This window comes from Botryllus schlosseri, chromosome 6, assembly GCF_051294905.1.
Source record: "Botryllus schlosseri isolate E-star chromosome 6, Bs_hap1, whole genome shotgun sequence".
Taxonomy (NCBI): domain Eukaryota; kingdom Metazoa; phylum Chordata; class Ascidiacea; order Stolidobranchia; family Styelidae; genus Botryllus; species Botryllus schlosseri.
Genome location: NC_137241.1, coordinates 1 through 23,991, shown reverse-complemented (window position 1 = coordinate 23,991; position 23,991 = coordinate 1). Strand labels below are relative to the sequence as shown.

Below are 23,991 nucleotides of genomic sequence, written 5' to 3'. Positions count from 1 at the left end.
GGCAATCACTGCTGGTCTGATTTATCACGTCTTCATCAAGTTGGCGCTAACTTGAAGAATCGCATCTGTAATAGGCCCGGTGCGTACTATACCATCGATAGCCTTTACAATAGCATCTGCATTTGTCTGGTGCGCACGATATCATCGCTACCCTACACAATTGCATCTGCAATAGGCCTGGTACGAAAGATATAAAAGTTATAAAAAAGGTTTGAACCACCTGAAATCGGCATTATAGCACATATTTCATAAAAACTCGGACATTGCCGAGCCTACGTAAGACGCCTTGATAAGCGCACGTATTTAATGGTTCGACGCGTTGATAAGCGCTCGTCCTTAACTGTTCACGACGGATCAGGGAGTCGCTAAGTAACAGCACTTCCGGACTCGTCGACAAGCTTATCATACGCATATAATCGTCAACACTAGGAAATTGTGTAATCGTCATTCATTCATTCATTCATGCATGCATGTATGTATGTATGTATGTACCTAACCCTAATGAATTGATGGTATATTAGTAAATTTGAAAAAAATTAAAACCCCTCCCTTTTATTTCAAAACCCCCTCTTATTTTTCGACTTACTACGTGTGTCTTGGTAAGGTATACAACAAAATCTGTGTCTTTTCTGCGTCCGTGCCCAGGAGACCGGGCATTCACCTGTATCTCATTCATTCAGCATACACAAGCAACTGTCACAAACTGCGTACTATCGTTGTATAGGTCCAAGTCAGGCCAGGTACAATTGCAATATGCAGTCCAGGACTCAAACCTTACCTACAGGTTTCCATCCTTTCATTTCATCTTGTGCAAGCTGTGCCCAGCCTGCATGATGGTAGAAATGCCGCGCTACGAGGGGTACGTCGCAATCTCTCGTCTCACGAATCGATTTTCCGTTATCGAGAGCTTCCATAACAGCAAGGAGTCGGTGATGCTTTTGAACATTCCTAGCGATTGCATACATGTGCCTGGAAGGAGGAAATAAATTTATATGTCAGCATGGAAAATCATTGCCTTGCATTTTTAGTCACATGCTGCAAGGTGTCTTATGGTTTTGAGCAAGCACATCTATTTGTGTTTGGTCAACAAAGATATGGCAAAGGAGTATCGACAAGTAAATAAATGCAATGTGTACTGTTATTAGCTTGGTATGAGAACATACAATGGAGATTTCATATCATGGGAGATTACAATATTCACTACAATCTAGACCAGTGGCAGCGGTTATCAACCTTTTTAGCTTGGGGACCTGTAAAATTTCAGAACAAACTTTGAGATGTATTGAACGTTCAAAAATCAAAATATACCCAAAATGTGATCCAACAAATGTATGCAATATAAGACATTTGTCGCTGCCTTTCTAATATTAATCATGTTATTTGTGGTTCTGTTGAAACTTGATTTTGATCGTCTATTACACTGCAGCGTCATGCTGGCTTTCACAAATAAGTGGCAACAAGTTGTAGTTTGGAAGAGCAACACAGGGTTTACACCTGTTTATATAGCTATGACAGCGTATAGATTGTGAAGACACAATGCCCTCTATACGGGTCACCTATATCTTTAGTATCACTTATAAATTGTCAGGCAGAGGTGCCAGTGTGCAACAATTTGTGATGATATAGTGTCCAGTTCCTTTGTAGTATGCAGTATCACTTGCAAATTGTCAGGCAGAGATGCCATTATACGACAAGGGATATTGATTAGTAATATACATTGAAATAATGATTCTTCATTTTGCTCAGATATTGCTCAGTAGAACAGTGGAAATACATTGCGATTCTTTTTCCAACCCCACAATTCGAGAGGCGTCTGTGGCTTTATAATACAGCAGACAGTAGTTTGCAGTATTTGTTGCTGACTGTAACATGTTATCAGTCATGTGGCAGAGCGCACATCAGAACATCAGCATAAGAAACCAGACAGAAGAATGATGTGAACTAGGTGCATGAACCTACTCAGTACTCATCAACATCAAGGCAAACTTGGAGCCCACGCAACCAAATTCATCACAGAACAGTTCCACAGAAAAAATAAATATCTTCCTCAATAAATGTACCTTGCACGGACATGCGGTTGCAGTTCACTCCAAGACTTGAATGCATTGCGCGCACATTTCACGGCATAATCAACGTCTTCGAGGTTACCCTGGAACAAAAGTAATTCATTACCTGTAGTTGATTCTCTGCTGAAGGTGTAACTCCATGCAGTGTGTCAAAGGCACAAATACTCTTACAATGCAAGACGAATAAGTAGTTACAGATTTCATACAACGAGTTCCATATAGTGAACAAGATCAACAAAATAGATTGCCATAAGTCCACTACACATTTCATTAGACCTCGATCTGTTTGTTTCTAGTCCAACTTTTTTTGAATTAGGAAACTCAGCCTTGAGTGCACAATTATATACATAAAATATCTTGACAATGAAATGAACGGATTCTAGTAGTGTCATTGATGATTTTTGTGTTACTCCAGAGATGTATCTTGCATCTTCAAAATTTGCCGGCTACGACTAACCCTAAAAGTATGCTGGCGCACATTCAAACCTGCTTTTTCAAACTACTTACCTGAGAACTTTTCATACCTTCATTTTCTACTTCAACTTTAAGTAGTTCCGATATCTCAGAAATTGCTGCTTGTACCTTTCATCGAGTAAAATTTCCTGATTGATATACTTCCACTTTGACCAGCTCCTGCTCTAACATGGTATGGAGTCGGCAGTATCGTAACATTTATTTATTTATCATAAAGGCCTTGAGGTACATTTGTCACAAATATTTGTTGGAGTAACGATTTTGCACTCTTGGCAGGAATGAATTATAATTCACAGGCATGAGCCCATCACAGCTGGAAAACCAAACAGTCCTATCTCAACTTCTCATTTTAGACTTTTCGATTTAGGCACATGACATGGAAAATGTACAATCTTAATCTCCAATTAACCTCAGGAAATCAACAAGGAGAAATTTAATAAATGGTAAAATGAAACTAATGTGCATTTCCATAAAGTAGGAGGCCTTCACTCCATTGTTTGGAGAAGACTGAGATCATGGGCTGGCCTGGTTGAATATGCAATCGGGTCCAGTCTGTCGAGATGTACCAACGATAAAATCTGCTTTAGAAGACTTTTTTCATTAAAAGTTTTGGAAAGTTTCGATACACAGCCAACAGTAGCCTAGTTTTATTTATATACTTGAAATGCTTCATTCATGATAGTACCGTATTGTTTAGGGACTGTCGAGATATTGTAAAATTTCATTCGCACACGTTTTTATTATCATGACTATGACAGAGTTACTGTGACACTGGACTTCATCTAGCTTTCTTTCAAAAATTGGATTGCTAGATCATACTTTGCCTAATTGGATTTAATTTTAATCTCTGTTTACATGCTTGATATTGTGCCGTCAACTCTTGGATTTCACGGATCTGCTTTGAGTGAAATAAATTATACTGGAATGAATTTAGTCCTGAAAGCAATTTAGTCAAGTTTAGTATCACCAGTCTCTTATTCAACTTGAGGATCCAACTATTCGGCTTTTTGGCTTCGGCCTTCCATTTCATTCAATATTTATTTTTAAATATTGGAATGAAAAATCTCTGTTTTAAAGTAATCCTAATTTATAAATGCTTACTTTATCTCGGTGCACGGGTTCGACATATCAATCAGTAACAAATCATCACCGACTTAAGAAGCCATAAGACCACATGTTGGGTATTAACTGAGCAATCATAAGGCCCACGTACCTGAATGGTTGTAGCTAACTTTGCCTGAGTTGCTGGACATTTTGTGTCATACGTAGTTCTACCTTCTGGCTTGTACCATTTTCCATCAACAAAATGGCCCAGACTGTTATCATGTTGTTGAAGCCATGCCTGGAAGATTCACACGATTGTAGACAGGGATCACATTACTAATAAGCTGCACAGTTTAGACGATATCAAACTATATTGAAATATCCATGTGTAGTAAGAAAAAGAAAAATATATATATATATATATATATACACAGCCTACAGTTTATGAAAGGTGACATACATCCAGAAATTATTGGTAGGCAATGAAGTACTGTAAGTAGATATTTCCCTTTGACGAGGATCTCGTCTAATGGGAATGGACATTTAAAGCAGGTATAAAAAAGTCAACAAACACAGGAGGCAGAAAAATATTTGTGAATAATTGTTGATACTTCGAAGCGATAGGCCTATAGTTCGTCAACTCGCAAAATTCGATGCTTACGGTATTAAGGCGATAAATTGGTACGTAATTAAAGAAATGGTGACGTTTTCAGACTGCGCCCTCCACCGAACCTTGCTAGGCCAGAGTGAAATTGGTGACAAGTGGCAACGTCAGGCTCAACATTTCGTTTCATTACTTGATTATGCTATGCAAGCAACTCTTCAGTTTCGCGCAACGAAAATTCAGTATAAACACGCCTTCGTCCTAATTTTACATCAGCTTTGACATGTTTTGATAATTAGCCGGGTTGGTATCCGGGAACTTTTAGCGTAATATATTTGGTGTGCCAAGACACTTCTAAGCGTCACACCTGTGGTGTAGTCAGTAGAATCTTTGTGCACGAGACACCGATTCCTGGATAATTAGCACTTCTACTTCTACCTCTGGCTCCTTATATGACTCGACTAATTCGAGTATCATCAAACCGCGACTCCTTTAACAGCAGTCATAATTGGCATTCCGGTCATTCTCACCTTGACCACATTATCTGTTTCCGGAGCAGCTCCGTACTCCATAGAATCGAATAAGTTCTTGACGATATTTTCCGACTTGACTCGAGCACTCATCCTATCACTTGGTAAGGAGTATCCGTGCGGTTGCGTACTATTATTACAATTTGACGCAGGAAAACGATTTCAATTTAAACTACACCTGTATATTCAAAATTCGCAGCGGTTTAATGAACGCAGTCATCGTGGCGGAACCGGTTCGAATCCCGGTACTATTGGTAGTTGGCAGAGATGAGCATGGATTAGGATTAGGTTTTGAAAAAACAGGATTTGTGAAATTTTGTCGGATTTGGATTGGATTTGGATTAAACATTTTTTTCAGAACGGATTAGGATTTGGATTGGATTTACCTATTTTCTGGGAGATTGAAATGTCGTGTGGCGAATGGCGACAAATTTTATTCAGATCAGTCATTCATGTAATTATGGTTACTAAGTTATCTTGAATCAAGTGAATCGTTGGTTGTGAAATAAAATTTTCGAATCCCTCCATTGCATAAATTAGTATTTTTTCTGAATTTCCAGTTGGAATCGGATTAGGATTGGACATGGACTTGAATATGAAAAAGTTATGGATTAGGATTTGGATTAAGATTTGGATTTGGATTTGAAGGTTCGGATTTGTATTGGATTAGGACATAGAAATTTCAAATCCGCTCATCTCTGGTAGTTGGTACTATCAGTTATTAACCAACCAGATATAACGGATTTGATATTTCTATGTCCTAATCCAATACCAATCCGAACCTTCAAATCCAAATCCAAATCCAAATCCATAACTTTTTCATATTTAAGTCCATGTCCAATCCTAATCCGATTCTATCTGGAAATTCAGAAAAAATACTATTTTATGCAATGGAGGGATTCGAAAATGTTATTTCACAACCAACGATTCACTTGATTCAAGATAACTTAGTAACCATAATTACATGAATAACTGATCTGAATAAAGTTTGTCGCCATCCGCCCCACGACATTTCAATCTCCCAGAAAATCGGTCAATTCAATTCAATTCAATTCAATCCAATCCAATCCAAATCCTAATGAACGGTTGTATCACCATACTGATGGAACAATGGCGTATCCGGATATGGTAGCCGGATTTGGACACTGACACATGATAAAACGTATATAGAACTCTGTCCATACCAAATTTTATGCAGATCTGTCGCGGAAAACGTGTCCAAAACAGACAACTATGATTTATCGCAAGTATTATTTCAACCAAATACAATACGCAAGAAGATGTTACCAATGCACTTATCGCTACCGCATCAAAACGCAGACACGCTCTGTAGTAGAAACTTGTCCCAAATTATAATGGAACCGAATTTTTAGCCAATTCTACCGTCAAGTACGAGTTGAATTTCATCTCTACTTTTAAGACAAATTGCGCGAGTATCATTTATATCGCTTCGAAGTATCAAAAGTCATTCACAAATATTTTTCCAATAGTTTGCCTCCTATGTTTGATGACTTTTTCATGCCTGCCAAAAATGTCCACTCCCACTACACGAGATCCTCGTCTAAAGGAAATATCTACTTACCCCCACCCAATAGCAACCTAGCTAAGAGATCTATCTACTACTCGGGGCCTATCATCTGGAATGCTTACCACCACATATCCGTGAGTTGCCCTATAATAGATTCAAAAAAGATCTGCTTGATCACCTCCTATCGTTATACTAACGCAGTTGCCCTACCTCGCCCAGACATTGCTTCGTTGATAATTTGCTACCCATCGTTTAATTTTTCTGCTATTTTATTTTTTAACTACTGTAACCTTTTTTACAGCCAAACTGTTTAGAGTCAAGTGTACCTGTTTGATGCTGGTGTGATCAGACTAGATGACCTTCACGGTCTTATCGATCATTCCTATCTAATACCGAATACTGTGTGCAAGCATATAATCTGTACCACCATCACTGCTGCGTGTTATGTATTTTGGTTTGATGAAAATAAAGACTCTCTCTCTCATCACCTTGTCAATGCCTGTCGAAAAATATTTAAGATGTCACCATTTCAATTATCGATACCGCATCAAAACGTAGACAGACACGTTCACGAGTCGAAGCTTGTCCTGAAGCATGTACGAACTGAGTTTCATCGAATTTTACCCTTTTGCTCCGGTTGAAATTAGAGTGCAGTTTCAAAAGAATCCGTGCGATTATCACCTGGGCAACTTCTTTCGCAGAATTACGCGTATAGCTCTCGGATTAAAGACGCCGATATTTCTATCACAGACAAGTGGAGTGCTCCACTTTTAATCACGTTCAGGAGTCGAGGCTTGTCCCAAAGCATGATCGAAGCGAATTTCAGCCAATTCTACCGTCTAGTTCGAGTCGAATTTCATCTCTACTTTTAAGAGAAATTGTATTCAAATTGACAAATATGAATTGAAAAAATGTACCGAAATATCTGCACCGTCGACAGTACCGATAAGGCGAGGAACACTTGGCTGGCTGGCTGGCAGGCAGGCAGGCAGGCAGGCAGGCAGGCAGGCAGGCAGGCACGCACGCACGCACGCACGCAGGCAGGCAGGCAGGCAGGCAGGCAGGCACGCACGCACGCAGGCAGGCAGGCAGGCAGGCAGGCAGGCACGCACGCACGCACGCACGCACGCACGCACGCACGCACGCACGCACGCACGAAATATTATAAAGAAATGTTGCATTTCAAAAAATGTGCACCGTCGATAATAACTATGAGGAATGCTCCCTCTAAGCTACTCACGTGCGCAAATGCGCAGTGCTGACATGGTCTCTGCGCACAGAAAATCCAAGTTGCGCACGAAAATATTCGAAGTGTGATGACTTTTTTACAGACGTTTACCCACTGTTGTCCAAGGGTCTGCCTGCGTAGTGACTTGCTGAGTGTGCGCAAACTCGTCGAAAATTGGAGGGAAAATTTGGCAGACAGGCACAATGAAACATTATAAAGAAATGTTGCTTTTCAGAAAATGCGTATATGGCTATTTACATAACTTGACAGGAAGGAAGGCACAATGAAATAATTGAACAAAGAAATATTGCATTACAGATGTCACTAATTTCTCAATTGTCCAAGTTCTAATCTATATTTTTTCCATTTTTATCGCATGTTCTTCAATACGCATTTCGAATTCTTGCATTCTGAAATATTTTTCTTTGTCTCTCATGTCTTTTCTTTCTTTCTTTGAGCTCCTCAATCTCGGACACCATCAGTTTAATTCTCAGCTCATTGTTTTTCTGAATTAAAAGAAGTTCATATTGACTCTGCGATGAGGTAGTAACCTATGATTAAACTAGAACTTGTATCAGGAAGCCAATCACAAAGAAATAATTTGGAAATTCTCCTTGCCTTGTTGGCTGATAAATTTTTTCCTCTAATGGCTGATATCAATATCTGTTTCCAAGTGGTGTATCCATTCGATATGAGCGGTGAACCAATAATCTGTCAGTCTCTAGTCATTAAAAACTTGTATTCTGCACTGCAACCAGCTGATCATAAAGTGCAGAATTGGTATTTTTCATTGTATTGTATTGTATTGTATTTGCATATTAGAGCCCAACTGATATTGGAGTTTTCGGCCGACACCGATAAAACCAATATCTAACTCCTTCACCGATAACTAGTGCTGGGCAAAATCGAGCACCTGAGAGATTTGATTCTGAATAATGTATTACGCTTGGAGTCGAGTATCATTCATTATGACGTCACAACATAATGTACTATGTCAGAGTTCAAATATGTACCTTTTATGCTACCACAAAGAACATAATGCCTGTTATCCGTCCCACACAATGATATATATACAATAGGGCGGTTCAAAAATAACCTTTTTTCCTGAATCTTGCTGGCTACTTGATTAAATCGTTAGGTTGCCTTAAAAAACGACGCACACCAAATTTGAATTCATTCCAACCAATATTCGCGGATTTCGTAGAGTTTGAAAATTTTGAATTTGCTTAAAAATGCAAAAAATTTTTTTTTTCAAATTTTCCTTCCAACCTTACGGAATTGTTGCGCTGTCTTCAAAGACGATGGAAAACAAATTTGACTCAATTCGAAGCAGTAGAAGTGGAGTTATTGCAGTGTTTCTTTGATAATTCTGGGATTATCCTTGATTGGTGGATCATCCCAGAATTATCATCAAAAAACTTGAATAACTCCCCTTCTGCAGCTTGGAATTGAGTCAAATTTGTTTTCCATCGTCTTTGAAGACAGCGCAACAATTTCATAAGGTTGGAAGTAAAATTTGAAAAAAAATTTTTTTTTGCATTTTTAGGCAAATTCAAAATTTTTAAACTCTACGAAATCCGCGAATATTGGTTGGAATGAATTCAAATTTGGTGTGCGTCGTTTTTTAAGGCAACCTAACGATTTAATCAAGTAACCAGCAAGATTCAGGAAAAAAGGTTATTTTTGAACCGCCCTAATATACAATGATTGGAAACTACCGTGAGCTCTGCGTTTCAGCGTGTTCCTGGTCACGCTTCATCGCATACACAGTTGTGCTGTAAACAAAGGCTTCCTCAGCATTACTTCTTTGAGGAACAAGCGATGATATATAATTCATTGGGTATATTTATCAGTGGCAATTAGCGTTAACGTGTTGAATAGCTTTAAAAGCGCATATCTTTCTCGCGTCTGGCATTTTTCTTCTGATTATGCTAGCGGACCGCTGCCATATAAACGTTGATTCACGTACACGTACTTCGTACAGTCGTACATCTAGTTCACAAGATAAATTTCGCGCGTCATGCGCGTATCGTAAATCCAATTCACAAATTGACGACTCGCAATTATACGCAATCCCCGTGATGTAGACTTGTGACGACCAACGAGGCTTATGTTCACACAGTCGCGGACGTTCAACCTTTGTTGCAAGTGACACAACCTTCATTCCAAGTTGAGGTGTCGCTTTTCCATCATATTCCTACATCAATAACATCATATATAATTAAATATCAAGCAGACGTAGTTTTTAAAGGAGTAATTCTAGTTATTTTGAGTACTCGAGTAGGTTTTCCTACTTCCGCGGGTGATTGTGATTTCATACTACTCACCAAAACAAAAACATCACAACTTGTTTTTTCCGGGGATATCTAGATCTCCTGAGTTTTGAAGGTTTTTGAAAATAGCACGCACATATTCAATGGCCATTTTGCGGCAGTCACTAAGCTTGACCCTGCAATTTTAAAAGTGACTATTTCCAACTGACTCCGAGCGAACAACCAAATCTACTTTTAGAACTTTTTAAAAGTACTATACACATTTATATTTTGCTACTTCTATTTGAACCTGAGTAGATCATTGTAGCAATATTTCCACTACTTCAGTAGCAACGCTGCATACATCACCCACCTCTGAAAAAAGTCACCTATCCATGATCATTCCACAAAATCTAGATGCCTTACAATACAGAATTGAATTTTCAGGATTCCATCATGTTATGTAAAGAAATGAGGAAGGAAGATACATACACTTCACAGATAGAACATTTACGAATACATAATTCAATCCTCAAATCCCTAATTCATGTGTATATGACCAAAATAATGATTTGAAAAAGGCATTTGGCATTTGAAAAAGTAATATTAATATGCAACTGTACAGAACTAGACCAATGCAAAAATAACCATGTGGACAACAAAAACAGTTTATGCGTGATAGCAATAACAGTGCTAGATATCAATTTTTGTCATCTTCAACTTAAGAAAAGTATTTGGATGATGTCCTTAATAATGCAGCAGTACACTCGCTTTCGTTGGCTCAAGAATGACCAAATACGACCCGAACGTTGCCGTATCTACTCTTGATGAAATCTGCCTTGTTTAGCTGTTTGTCCATCTTTGCTTGCTCTTGCCCGAATCATTGGTAGGATGGGGAACATTCTTTTTCCATAATTTTATATGATATCAAGGTGTCACCAAATTCATTAATATCTGTAGTGCAGAATAAGGATTCGGCTATTTGACCGTACCTGTCCAATGTCCATGGTTATTAAATGCATAAATGGTTATCGAGACTCAAGAATTTTTTTGGTTTTCTATGTTGCTGTTCCTTCAGCACAAGAATCTATCCATTTTCGCATTTTAGGCAAGAAATCATTTTCCAGCCAGTCCAAGCGTAAATCGTCTGGACTGCAATATGGCTTCAAGTCAGCGTTGTAGCTGAACTTGGTTGATGTATTCATAATGTCGAACCACTTGTAAATACCTGCAAACCAGGCAGAAGCTTCTTTAGCGTCACCTCTCCTGCTCGCATAATACGCGCAACACTATTAGACAGAAGCTGCGCTGCAAAAATCTCCCGCATCTTTGCCAAGCTTTGCAGAAGAAAATGTGCATCCGTCAATTTGCCGCATCTCAATTCCGTCAGTTCAAACAGCCGTAAAATGCCGCCATCGAATAAATTTACCATCCTTGTTGAGAAGTTTCGTACCACCAGTGCGGCTGGCGTAGAGGTTGTTGCGTACGCTCTTGGAACATCTTGCGACATCTTGCGATTTGCACTGAGTCCATCAGCAACAAACACAGCTACCCGAAATCCACAATCCTCCAAGATGCCGACACATTTCCAGAATATAGGCCTACTCGAAAGTCGAAATGAAGCCACCGACTTTGTTGCGCAGTATGCCAAGGGTTTGGAAACAGACGTTACCAGGCCACTGGCATAAACTTGAAGAGCGTGTGTAGCTGGTTCATCATCATCTACAGGTCTCGACTCCCCAAGATCAACGAATCCTACCATTCCGTCTTTCGTTGTACTGAATACAATATTCTCTTTCACTGAAAATGCAAAAAATCAGAAGTAGTTAGACACATGAAACATCACCGTGAACAGCATTGCTGAAATATTCGCGATGAAGTTTTCGACACAGCTATAAAGTCATGAGAACACAATCTAGCCAATTTACAGGCAAATTTAGGGTTGGAATTGCTCCAATTTGCAAATTGATCGATTTGTGTCCTATACGCAAGAGCAAATGCAATAGACATTAAAACGAAACTCGTTTCATCAGCTTACCAGTCAACTACCATGGAATCATAATATATAGTCAAGGTAGCCCACCACTATGTAGTGCTTATGCAATGATGAAGAGTAGGCTACAGTATAGAATCATTTCCTCACCTTTCAACAAATCAGATGACGCGAATAAAGTTCGCAAATCTTTAAATCGTCTTTTTTGTACAATTGATCCAGCCACGATCTTGACGCATGCTCCTTATAAATTTCTCAAGGTTTTCCGCCCATTCATATTTGGCGCCAGTGCAAAAACGTTTTGCTGGAACTTTAAACAAATGCGCATTGGCAGAGGTTTTAGCACACCCTGGTATGCAACACTATCTCACATCTGACGCAACCAACTATTCATCAATCAACTATTAGTGAGAAAAAAGAGTTATAAATATTATAGTAGCCTTCAATAAAATTGCTTTCTGTTAAATGGGTCTCATCGAATTTTCAGGTTGGCCCCCCACCAGCAATAAGATTACTCACAAAAGCATCTTAATCAGTTTCGCTTTCAAGATATCAGATGGCGTAATTGATGCTTACAAATGTTCGAATCTCAATCTGTCCTAATTTTCCAAGCTTTTTTACGCTCATCCACAGGTGCAAAAACCTAAGCAGCTAGTCAGTACCTGAATATTGCGCATTGGCGGAAGTTTGATTAGACCTTAGTATGCAGTACTGTCTCACTATGCTCGCAAAACCTGTTAACAATCAACCAACAAACGAAAAAACAGCGGAATAACTGCCAGCAAAGGTGATAGCAGCACTCCACCACGGTCAACATTACTCAATGAAGTGTATGCAGTCAACCTTATCCGCGCACACGCTGATTTCGGCGGGAGTAAACCTTACAGCGTTAGGGGGCGTGGCAGTTTCCAATCATTGTATATATATCATTGGTCCCACATTAAAGATACTTGGGTATTTTTTTCGACCATACCGATATCATTGCACTTCTATTCTAGACAATGTTGTGGGTTGATCATGACTTCGGAAATGTGTTATTTCCATTACCGTTTGTAGCTTTGCACTATGTCTCGTATGCTACGACACGGCCAATCAAGGTTTCATCAGTGGAAAATAGTATCAAAACTATAACTCATTCTTGTTAGTAAATTAACTTTCAGCTGCGAGGAGCGTAAAATTGCAGTACTTGAAAAAATCGTCTTTTAGTACTGGACTCGAATCATTAAAATTAATACTCAATTCAGATTCGAGTGCTCGAATCATTGTGCCCAGCCCTACCGATAACCACTACAGCCTATATTCAAATTGCGTGGAATACCTTAAAATGTGCATTTGAAAAACTTCAGGGCCATCCATTTGAACAGCTTTACATCCAATGCTATACTTGGACAGAAAATAAATAAACTAGAAAGACTGTATCAGGAAACCTGTAAAGTGTAATATATGTGAAATATATCAATATTCTCAGTGTAGTGGTCAAAGATTATAGTTTATGGACTTCCTATCACCATGCTGTGACCTCACGAAAACTGCCCATATATATTCATTTCCAATGGCCGATACCAATAATTCTTTCAAAGAGTGATATCGAGTCTATATTATCGGCAAAGCGATATAATCGGTCAGGCTTGTATACCATCTTATATCAATTGTTACAGGATTGTAACTATGTGCATTGCACCGGTAATCAGCAATCTTATCGTTCGCAGACACACTTCACTAGAAAACTAAGTACAAAGTGGGAAACTTTTACATAACAATGGTTGGGGGGCAGTGGAGCGAGCAAAAGTTTGCCACACTCTCCAAAACTGCAAGATTGTATATTTTAAAATATCAACTCGACTTGAACTTCAAATGAGTATAAGCTACATACAAGGTGGCAGATCACTCATCTTTGTCAGGCATGTTGACTGCGACTCCATGTAGCTTGTTTCTGAAACAACGAGAATGATTCAGAAGGATTTGAGGCTATACATATGTTTACACATATGTAAAACGCACATGCATATTTGCTAGTGATGGTGGAAAATACTGAAACCGATCATTTGACGACTAGCAAAAACCCTCACTATAAAATCGCTGAATGTATGACAAGAACGTTTGATAATGTGAATGCATTGCCTTTAATACACCACAGGGTAAGAATTCGATATAATGTACATCTACACTTGTACAATTGATATGTTAGCAAAAATTAGTGATGAAAATAACGAGAAGAGTTGCCTCTGACACGAACCGATCTTCATCATGGGGAACACTTCTCAATGTGGTCAAGGTATCAAACAAGTTCTCATTAATCTCATGCAAAATAACTTACATGATTGATTTTCTGCAGTAACTACAGACAATATGGTGGAATCACTTTCAAATGATGTTCAAATGATGTTCAAATGGCTGAACCTGTGCTGGTATGACAGCTATAACCATTAATTTAGTGATATGCGCCATATTATGGATATAATTAATGTCTACAAACTTACCTTGAAATAAATAGCACCGTTACCGGGTCGGACACCATATCTTCAGTCACTCTTCCAATTGAATGTTCTGAACGCCTTCTGTCATTTTCAGTTTTGACAATTTCTCTTGCTGTGAAGCAACCTTCAATTGCTGTTCTGTTTTTGCCAATGTTTGGTGATGCGGCATTTCACGGCTTGGTTGATTGTTTCCAATGCAAAAGAACGGCGGGACTCATTTATTACATAGTTTGTATGCAATTATCATTAAACATTCTGTAATAACAAGATCATCAGTCAATAAGGAGAAGCACAATTGCGTGCCGGTAACAAAATATCGCCAACATGCAATATTCACTATCTTTATAATGAACCTCAGATAACCAATTCCAATCTACAATGTCATAACTAGTACAAAGAGAGTGGAATCGGTGGCAACATCACACGATCATTTACATCTGATCACTTACATCTGATCACGCCGATTAATTGATTATGCCGGGTAAGTCCATGTCAGATCAACCACTCTTGTCACCACTGGGTCCTGGGATTGCAATGAAAATGGAGGGCTAAATCTGGTATCCAGTTCTGACTGCAGCAAACTTAATTTTGTCAAAATAGGTCAACCCATCACAAAGTTATCGCATTGTAACAAATGGCCATTTTGTTCTCACCCAACCATGAAGTTCAATCAGTTTTACATTACCTTTAACAGTAACATTTATAAACCAGCATAGTCAAGTACTTGAAGAGTGGATTATGGTGTTTAATGATAGAATAGAACTCTTGCTGTTGAAGGGAAAATTGTCACTTAATCATAGGGTCATATGAAAGCTTGTTTGGAAAGGAACATGGCTGGCATGTTTCGCTAACTAATATTCGACGGATAGTACCTGGGTAATTTCCTGCCAAATGAGCAAATTTATTTTCAGATGAGCACCAAGGTTAATGGATGGCTATGAAATTTGACACATTGATTCTTCTGTCATTATCATAAAAAAAATCAAAAAATATTTTTCTCAAATTCAATCTGATGACAAAGTTACACTCCTCACAAAATCATGCTTTTTACATGTCACGCTTCAGTGAATTTCATCAAATCTGCAGTGAAACAGCAATATATTTTGCTGTGATAGTTGAATAACGCTAAAATTTGGTGGGAATATCTGCATGAGCATGGCTAATATGTGAATTGAGCTGGATGAACCATTTGAAGTCTATACCATGTTACTGAGGCTTATTAGTAGGAGCTTCTCATTTTCCGACAGCTTAAATTTAATGTGGTATATCTGAAAAGTGGAAAAAAAATTTACGGTCATTTTCATGAATTCGTGTTTTTCAATATGCCTTCTACTTTGCTACAAAATCTGAACAATTAATTTTCATGTTATCTGGTGGAAATTTGCCAATTTCTGATTACTGTGAATTTTTGGTATTTTCGATTATGATGTCATAAACCAAACAAGCTTAACAAACGGAATTTCCATAAAATGGTTGTGTAGGCCTACTGTAAATGAATAAATGCAATGCAATCCAATCCAATCCAATCCAATCCAATCCAATCCAAATTTCACATGCCATGTGGTCTGGATTTTACAGCTTCTGTATCATGAACCACATAACTGAAAAACCACCGAAATCAATAGAAAATGTTCTCATTGAATGAATATGCAATAGTTTTTCATACAAAAGCATCTCAATTGCCCAATCCATGGAACATCTTCCTTTTTTTAAAAATAATGTCTTCATATATTTTCTACTGTCTGCCACTATAGCATTTGAATGCATGTCAATGCAAAGAAGTACGGTACCAGTATGTGAGAAAATTGGAAATAACAGATATATCTTCTCTTGCTGGCCAATGAAATGAACCTGATGGACCATGAGGATGCAGGAATTTAATTTTGGCATCACAATGCTCTTTATTTACGTCGAACACCATTCCAACACACCATTTCTTAACATATAAGCACACTTATCAAGCCGGTTTTCACGTTAAAATGTAATTGTGGCAAATTTCTTTCAATACTGCAATTTTCAGGCTGAGACATCACCTTTCTAACTATGACATTCAAAATAAGTTATTTACCTGCTGCAATTGAGACAATAAAGTTACTCACTCACTAAAATTGGACTAGTTACTAAGCCACAACTATACTGTAATTCACAGGGCTAGTTAACTCCATTCAGCCACCTTTAACATTGGATGCATTGTGACATCACAATGAACAATGACCTAAAGGTCTCAACTTCATTGTTATTATGATCCAATCATTCATTTGAAGTTTTTTACTGGTGTAGTTGGAAATTAATAGATTGAATCATTAATTAATGAAAGACAATATATTCAAGATTACTACTTTCGAATTTTGGTTTCTAAAATTTTTCCCCTTTTTATTTATGGAAGTTTAAACTTTCGGTACCAAAACGAGCAGTAGGAGTCTCATGCGACATTTTTTTTATAAGATAACGTACTCTGAAATGTTTGGGCCATCAATTTAAGAATTCCTGGACACACCATTAGTATCATGTCCCCAACTTTCAGCCACATTAACGGCTTTTTACCTTCAAAATTATGACATTGAAAAAATAATTGACAATGTTCAATGAAGCGTAACAAGGAAAATGTTCAAACTTTGAAGCCTCATAACTCGGTTCTTTTTTAGAATTTTCTAAAAAAAATTTGGATTTGACTTATCTAATGCTATATCAACCAGTGTGCCAAATTTCACATAAATTCTAAAACCTTGGTGCAACCCCCTTGTTGATTTGGCAAGAAAATTACCCACCTTTAAATTAACTTTACATAAATACTTCTGAATCCATGGGGTAATTCAAATAGAGATTAATCAAAATAGGGATTGGGTATCTCAGATTCTTTTGAAATTTGGCTCAAAACACCATGAAGTAGGGGAGAGTGGGTAGGTATGGGCCACCAAATCTTGCAAAGCTATAACTTGGTCTAATATTCCTAAATTTCGCCGGTATAGACGATCATTAGTTATATGGCTAACTATTACTGATGCCAGAGTCCAGATCCAGAATAAGGCAGGCGCTTTACAATACAATGAATGAACGCAAGCAAGCAAGCAAGCAAGCAAGCAAGCGAGCGAGCGAGCGAGCGAGCGAGCAGCGAATATATATACTTGGGCTTAACCCAAGTCTGGCGCATGCCAGAGGTCTATTCAACTGTTGATTCCTATAGTAAGTATAAAAATGTTTTCGATACACACGGATGAAAATTACCAATCAATCACGCAAAAAATCCGTCAGTCACGCATAACATGTTGTTGAAAACAAAACAACCACCGATTCCAGTCTGGTTACAAACCTCGCCCAATTTTTATGCTCGTGTACCTTAATCCAGACTTTGATCCTCTGGTGGCGACCATGAACTATGACATATTATAGACTGCATATAACTTGAAACAACTGTTAAATTGTAGGCGACTTTGTGAGAATATGATGTAAAATTGTTGAAGTTTCAGTGCTATATAATTTTACAGGCCTAGGCCTACAGCTATATATTCACTTCACTAGTAGTATTTCACTAAAGCCCTGCCCTCGTTATATTGAAACCACGTAGACGACTCTCATTTTACTAGTGAAGCAGAGTGCAGAGCGGGTTCTCACTCAATACTCTCAGTGGAATTAGTTTGTCGTCAGTTAATACTCCTTACAACAACAAAATCGAAACTGAAAAGTTTGTACATTATACGACATTATGGTAATACTAATCTGATAATTAATTTTGGGCGTTAAATTGACACGAAGAACATGACATTGAAAAAATACATCCCGAAACTGAACTGCATGGCAAAACCGACTATAAAAACTGAACAGAAAGGAAAGGATAACACATAAAACCTAAAACACGTCTCAGCTACCGGACCGTCAAGACACCTAGTTTTCCCCTATTGAAATAAAAACAACGTTTTCGCGCAGCTCTAGCAAATTACGCACCTCAATACGATAAATAACCCATCGAATCGACATTTATGTAATTTTACCAGAAACACGAACGTTTCTCTATGAAATATGAACCGAAATTCCACCAAATTTGTAATGCCAATGCGTCCAGGTCCGCCGATCTAATTGGCGAACCTACGGGGCTCGTTCACTTTCGGACCAAAATCACTATATCCTTATGGCGAAAATGACGTTTTGGTCCTGAAGTGAACGAGCCCCGTCCCGGTCCGTATGGGGTCCTGTCGAGTCGCTATTGTCGCGGGCGCACGGGTCTATCGGCGGGTGTTTTTTTTTATGTGTACTCGTTCGGGTCGGATTCCGTCGCCTATTTCGTTTTTGATTTTGTTGTGGGTAGTTGTGCCCGGACGTGAGTTTTGACTGCAAAGTCGTTTTGTCAACCGGGTCCAAGCCAGTATATAGACGCGTCAGATAAGCCTGACCTTGGCCTTTGTAAATAGTACTCTGCTCAGATCTACGATGAGGATTCTTCGGCACATGGTTATTCGATTCCGATTCCGAACGGCATTATTCGGATTAGCGTGGATTTCGGGTTGAGATTGTTCGGCTTCGGGCGGAGAGTTTCTCAGAGACTCGAGCTGTTGGACGGACACGGATTGCTGATCGATCTCTGATTCGTTTTTGAAATTCATATCTGTAGTCTCCGTCACCCCGGTCGAACCAATATAGAATTCCGACAGAGTGTTGACAGACGGTGTGAAGCAGAAATCTGAAATAAATACCGTGGCCAAGCGCGGTAGCCACGACAAAGTAGTGCAACGCGCACGCGTCGCTTTTCACCGTCATTCTAGGCAGGGCGTAACCGTACCGGGACTTGTGTACTACATACAAGTCCTTTTTATTCTTTATCCTCGTAGCTTTTTATCATCATTCTAGGCAGGGCGTAACCGTGCCGGGACTTGTTTCTACAAGCCCCTATTCGCTTCTTTCACCATCATCCTAGGCAGGGCGTAACCATACCGTATTCTTTCGCTCTTCATTTTCGCCTTTGGCGGGATTCGAACCCCGTCTCTTCTGGGCGGCGCGGCGAGGCAAGCGCAGTGCTCTTACCCATTAGGCCACAACGCCCTCGAGAACGGGAGACGATACGCGGCAATTCCATTTCACACGCTCGCGTCATCCGCTGGGGGTCTCTCGCGTTTGCGCGCTCCCGCCGTCCGCGAGCGGGCTCGCTCGTAGTTGGGTGCACGATGGCAAGGGTACTCAAAAATGAATCGAGTAACAATTTTCAAGATTCGAATCGTGTAGTGATACATGACTTCTTAGCGTACTGAAATTATACGATCTTGTCGCCAAGAGTTGAATTATAGTTTCGATGTAATTTCCCCATGTGTTAGTTTTAAAATCCCGATTGGTCGCGTTGCGGCATACGAAGCCGGGTGCGTCATTGTATATGAGATATCTGTGAAGTCGTGGTCGAGCCGCGGCAACAGTGACAATGCATGCGCAATTAAATTGGTACGCTCGAAAATATACCTGACCTGCCGCAATTACATTTTATGCGATGCGAAACTGACATTTTATTCGCCGGGGCCACGTTACATGTATAATTTGTACGTATTTCAACTTTCCGCCCCGTTTTCATTCGTGCGACGCCGCAACAAGTGATAATCCAAAAAACGACACGACTCGAAGCCCAATACACATTGCTGTCTACTTCTCACCCGCCGTTTCCGAAACCTTATCGATCCTTCAATTTAAAGTCCCTATTTCCGGCGCGGCGCTCTACGCTCAGGCTCTCGCTCTCCCCCGTGGCGAGCGACGGCCGATCAACGGGCTTTTGCCGCGTCGTGGTATTGGCTGGCGACGTGGCAGAACCGGGCTGCGGTCACCGCCTGACAGGTCTGAACTGCCCCTCAGATGAGCGCGGGTCCGATAGGGCTGCGGGTCTTGCTAGCTCCGCGAAACGCGGCTTTAGGAAGTAGAAGTGTTAATTTTGCACAGCTCGATCGAGCCGCCCCGCCGTCGAAAACCGGTCGTTTACGCAGCCGCGATGTCTCGCGCGGATCCGAAACGGGCGCGCCGGTCAGCGCGCGAACACGCTCCGCCCCGCGAACCGATTCGGATCGGTCGGCCACTTCCGGGGTCGGCGCCACGGCCCGGGTCACGACGAACACTAGCACAGAAAGCCGTGCCCCGACCAGCGTCGGCCGTCGCCGAGAGCTTCATCGTTTCGTTCGCGTCTGCTCGTTCGGCAAACGTCGTTTATATAGTAATTTGCGCCATTTCTCGACTTCTACAACAACTGCAGAAATATTCACCGTTCTACTCGTACGTATCAGCACGATGTCAGCCGCCAAGAAAACTACGACGACGCCGAGTCACGCTCCTTTCAAGGACATGATCGTCGCCGCCATCAAGAAGCTGGGCGACAAGAAAGGCTCCTCGCGCCAAGCCATCAAGAAGCACGTTTTGAGCAGCAACAAAGTCACCGAGCAGTCGACTAAAACCAACCTGAACAGGACTCTCGCAAAAATGCTCGCCTCCGGCCAGCTCGTCCACCCGAAGAACAGCACGGGACGGTACAAGCTCGCCGCTCCGAAGGCCCCGGCCCAGCAGGCAGCCAAAAAGAAGACCCTCGTCGCCAAGAAGAAGAAACCGGCCGCCAAGAAGGCCGCCGTCGGCAAGGAATCGACCAAAAAAACTGCGGCCAAAAAGCCCAAAGCGAAGAAGAGTCCCGTCAAGAAAGCAGCGGCCAAGAAATCGGCCACGGTCAAGAAGAGCGCCGCCAAAAAGCCGGCTGCCAAGAGACCCGCTTCGAAAAAGTCGCCGAAGAAAGTCGTCAAAAAGGCTGCCAAAAAGACCTCAGCCAAGAAGAAGTAAACGCTGGCGTGTGTCGTCGACACCTCCACTATTAACGGCTCTTTTCAGGGCCATCCAAAGTTGATGTTTACGCTCATAGAGTACGGGCAGGCTGTTGCAATATCGCGACGGCCAGACTCGTAGCACTAACTACCCATTTAGTTGGTTGACGGTTCAATTTGCGCATTTTTTACAAGTAGGGTAGTTTACTGAAAAAGTAATCGGAGTCGGATGGATGATTAATTGGCTAGTTGGTTGGTTGGTTAGTAAGTTAGCAATTAACTTGGTTACTATTAGATCGACCAAAATAAGGCTGCGATATTTTCTGCCTATTTTCAACAAGTTTGGGTGGCTCTGAAAAGAGCCGTTTTTGTCTTGTGATCGCAGCAGCGAGTCGCTTATCCGCCGAACCCGTACAGAGTTCGTCCTTGACGTTTCAAGGCGTAGACTACGTCCAGAGCGGTGACGGTCTTTCTCTTGGCGTGTTCGGTGTATGTGACAGCGTCTCTGATGACGTTCTCGAGGAAGACCTTCAGCACACCTCTGGTCTCTTCGTAGATGAGTCCGGAGATACGCTTCACTCCGCCACGACGTGCCAGACGGCGGATGGCGGGCTTGGTGATTCCTTGGATATTATCACGCAACACCTTTCTGTGACGCTTGGCGCCTCCTTTTCCAAGGCCTTTGCCTCCTTTACCACGTCCCGACATGCTTGTTAATTTTTTTAACGAAAAGGTCCGCAAAAATAATTTCAATAGCGAATGACACGCCTCGGCACTCAACGCATTATGTGAATGTCGCCAGCGGACGTTCTCGAAACGCTTTAGCGCGGCAAATTCGACGGCCGAGTATAAATAGTCTCGCGTGACACGTCCGACGATTATTAGTGGCATTCAGCGACGACCGAAAATTTGACAAAATGGCAAGAACAAAGCAGACAGCTCGTAAATCGACAGGCGGAAAAGCGCCCCGCAAGCAGCTCGCGACCAAGGCGGCGAGAAAGAGCGCTCCGGCCACCGGCGGCGTCAAGAAACCTCACCGTTACAGGCCCGGAACAGTGGCCCTCCGTGAGATCCGTCGCTACCAAAAGTCGACCGAGCTGCTCATCCGCAAGCTTCCCTTCCAGAGGCTGGTTCGCGAGATCGCTCAAGACTTCAAGACCGACCTCCGCTTCCAAAGCAGCTCCGTGATGGCTCTGCAGGAGGCCAGCGAAGCCTACCTCGTGGGCTTGTTCGAAGACACCAACTTGTGCGCGATCCACGCCAAGCGCGTCACCATCATGCCGAAGGACATCCAGCTCGCCAGGCGTATCCGTGGCGAGAGGGCTTAAGCTGACGGCGACTAGCTCGACGCCAAAAATAAACGGCTCTTTTCAGAGCCACCCGAACTTTACGGTATCGAGAGGGTTTAGAATCGGCGCGCTGTTATCAGTTTTATAATTATTGTCATCGCGGCATGTTGCCTTCCGCAGCGTCCGTTTCAAAGCGCGCACTACTTTGTAATACACAAACCAGTCTGGAAGATTCGCATCCCACGAACCTCTACCAGCAGATAAGCTTACCATGTAATACACGAACCCGTCTCGTTCATCGCACCGCACCGCAGGTACCGGAAACGCAACTTACCACCTAGCGTAAATAACAGAGTACGGCATAACAACTGAACTGACAACGCTCGCGAGAGCAAGCAATCAAAACGCACAAGAGCGGGTGGCCCTTACAAGGGCCGTTGTTGTCGATTTTCGGCGTCGAGCACAACCATCTACTTAGAGCTGGTGTACTTGGTGACGGCTTTGGTGCCTTCAGACACGGCGTGCTTGGCCAGCTCGCCGGGCAGCAAGAGCCTGACGGCGGTCTGGATCTCGCGGCTGCTGATGGTCGAGCGCTTGTTGTAGTGGGCGAGACGAGACGACTCGCTGGCGATCCTCTCGAAGACGTCGTTGACGAACGAGTTCATGATGCTCATGGCCTTGCTGGAGATTCCAGTGTCGGGGTGCACCTGCTTCAACACCTTGTAGATGTAGATGCTGAAGCTTTCCTTTCGCCTCGACTTCCTTTTCTTCTTGCCGTCTTTCGGCGTTTGCTTTTTCACCAATTTTTTGCTACCTTTCGACGCGACCATTTTGCTGTTGTGCTTTACGGTTTGAGACTGGTGCCGAGCCGCAGATGCAATATATAGTCGGGCGTATGCTAATGAAGCGAATAGCAAAAGCACGAAACGAGACAGCTGCGTCACGGATTATTTAGGCGCGCGAACAGGCTGTCTCTCGTTTCATATCACAACCGTGTGACACGGGCGCGCTATAAAGAAGCAGTTCGGCTAACTCAAATTCATTTATCAAAAAAAAGATACTACTAAACGCAGCAATGTCGGGACGTGGAAAAGGTGGAAAATCAAAGGCAAAGGCGAAGAGCCGATCCTCGAGAGCGGGCCTGCAGTTCCCGGTCGGCAGAGTTCACCGCCTGCTGAGAAAGGGCAACTACGCACAGCGTGTGGGAGCCGGAGCTCCCGTGTACTTGGCCGCCGTGCTCGAGTACCTGAGCGCCGAAGTTCTGGAATTGGCAGGAAACGCGGCTCGCGACAACAAGAAGAGCAGAATCATCCCGCGTCACTTGCAGCTCGCCATCAGAAACGACGAAGAGCTGAACAAGCTGCTCGGCGGAGTTACGATTGCGCAAGGCGGCGTCTTGCCCAACATCCAGGCCGTCCTTCTGCCCAAGAAGACCGGAAAGAGCTCTTAAGCGCATCGCAAAAGCCTTTATCACCACAAACGGCACTTTTCAGTGCCACCCGATCGAGCAGGTTTTACGAAATTGCATACGCACTTACATGTCATTACGCGTCCACTAAAATCATGAGACTGAGACTGGAGCGAGCATAGAGTAGGGCGTTTTTAAAACAAAACTCGTATTTTTACGGAGATGTACATTGCAGATTGGGGGGCTCTTCAAAACTGACTATTTTTCTCTACTTGATGAAATTTCCTGGTCACCAAATTGAATGCTGCACACCCAATTTGGTTCAATT

At 41.7% G+C, this 23,991-nt stretch overlaps 6 protein-coding genes and 1 long non-coding RNA gene across 8 annotated transcripts in view; 3 read left to right on the top strand and 4 right to left on the bottom strand.

Annotated features, from left to right (window-relative positions):
• LOC145441235 (aldehyde dehydrogenase family 16 member A1-like) overlaps positions 1-4,931 on the bottom strand; it is a 39,341-nt gene extending 34,410 nt beyond the window's left edge. For both annotated transcript variants that reach the window (XM_080319059.1, XM_080319060.1), the window contains exons 1-4: positions 4,719-4,931; positions 3,754-3,882; positions 2,061-2,149; positions 779-969 (exon numbers count right to left, since the gene is read on the bottom strand). In XM_080319059.1, the coding sequence (XP_080175185.1) occupies positions 779-969; positions 2,061-2,149; positions 3,754-3,882; positions 4,719-4,811 (502 nt within the window). In that variant the 5' untranslated portion in view covers positions 4,812-4,931. The remainder of the gene's footprint in view (positions 1-778; positions 970-2,060; positions 2,150-3,753; positions 3,883-4,718) is intronic.
• The window catches only part of LOC145441242 (histone H2A), a 150,739-nt gene extending 126,983 nt beyond the window's left edge, over positions 1-23,756 (top strand). Inside the window, exon 2 of the mRNA XM_080319067.1 lies at positions 23,329-23,756. Coding sequence (XP_080175193.1) covers positions 23,331-23,705 — 375 coding nt within the window. The 5' untranslated portion in view covers positions 23,329-23,330 and the 3' untranslated portion in view covers positions 23,706-23,756. The remainder of the gene's footprint in view (positions 1-23,328) is intronic.
• Positions 5,886-17,234, bottom strand: LOC145440727 (uncharacterized). The gene is made up of 4 exons (XR_013915604.1): positions 16,965-17,234; positions 14,200-15,068; positions 13,593-13,652; positions 5,886-7,980 (listed from the first exon to the last, which is right to left on the bottom strand). It is a non-coding gene; the product is annotated as an uncharacterized LOC145440727 (long non-coding RNA).
• On the top strand, positions 19,997-21,044 carry LOC145441239 (uncharacterized). The gene has a single exon (XM_080319063.1). It carries the CDS (start codon positions 20,023-20,025, stop codon positions 20,983-20,985), a length of 963 nt encoding a protein of 320 aa, XP_080175189.1. The 5' UTR covers positions 19,997-20,022; the 3' UTR covers positions 20,986-21,044.
• Positions 21,308-21,816, bottom strand: LOC145441240 (histone H4). Its single transcript, XM_080319065.1, has one exon. The coding sequence runs from the start codon at positions 21,672-21,674 to the stop codon at positions 21,363-21,365; it is 312 nt and encodes a 103-aa protein (XP_080175191.1). The 5' UTR covers positions 21,675-21,816; the 3' UTR covers positions 21,308-21,362.
• Positions 21,818-22,356, top strand: LOC145441241 (histone H3). Its single transcript, XM_080319066.1, has one exon. The coding sequence runs from the start codon at positions 21,884-21,886 to the stop codon at positions 22,292-22,294; it is 411 nt and encodes a 136-aa protein (XP_080175192.1). The 5' UTR covers positions 21,818-21,883; the 3' UTR covers positions 22,295-22,356.
• LOC145441243 (histone H2B.1-like) lies at positions 22,674-23,094 on the bottom strand. Its single transcript, XM_080319068.1, has one exon. It carries the CDS (start codon positions 23,083-23,085, stop codon positions 22,726-22,728), a length of 360 nt encoding a protein of 119 aa, XP_080175194.1. The 5' UTR covers positions 23,086-23,094; the 3' UTR covers positions 22,674-22,725.
• Positions 23,757-23,991: the final 235 nt, after the last annotated feature.

Excerpts from the sequence above, each read along its gene's own strand:
- LOC145441239 (XM_080319063.1), top strand. The coding sequence starts at position 20,023 with ATGAGCGCGGGTCCGATAGGGCTGCGGGTCTTGCTAGCTCCGCGAAAC.
- LOC145441240 (XM_080319065.1), bottom strand. The coding sequence starts at position 21,674 with ATGTCGGGACGTGGTAAAGGAGGCAAAGGCCTTGGAAAAGGAGGCGCC.
- LOC145441241 (XM_080319066.1), top strand. The coding sequence starts at position 21,884 with ATGGCAAGAACAAAGCAGACAGCTCGTAAATCGACAGGCGGAAAAGCG.
- LOC145441243 (XM_080319068.1), bottom strand. The coding sequence starts at position 23,085 with ATGGTCGCGTCGAAAGGTAGCAAAAAATTGGTGAAAAAGCAAACGCCG.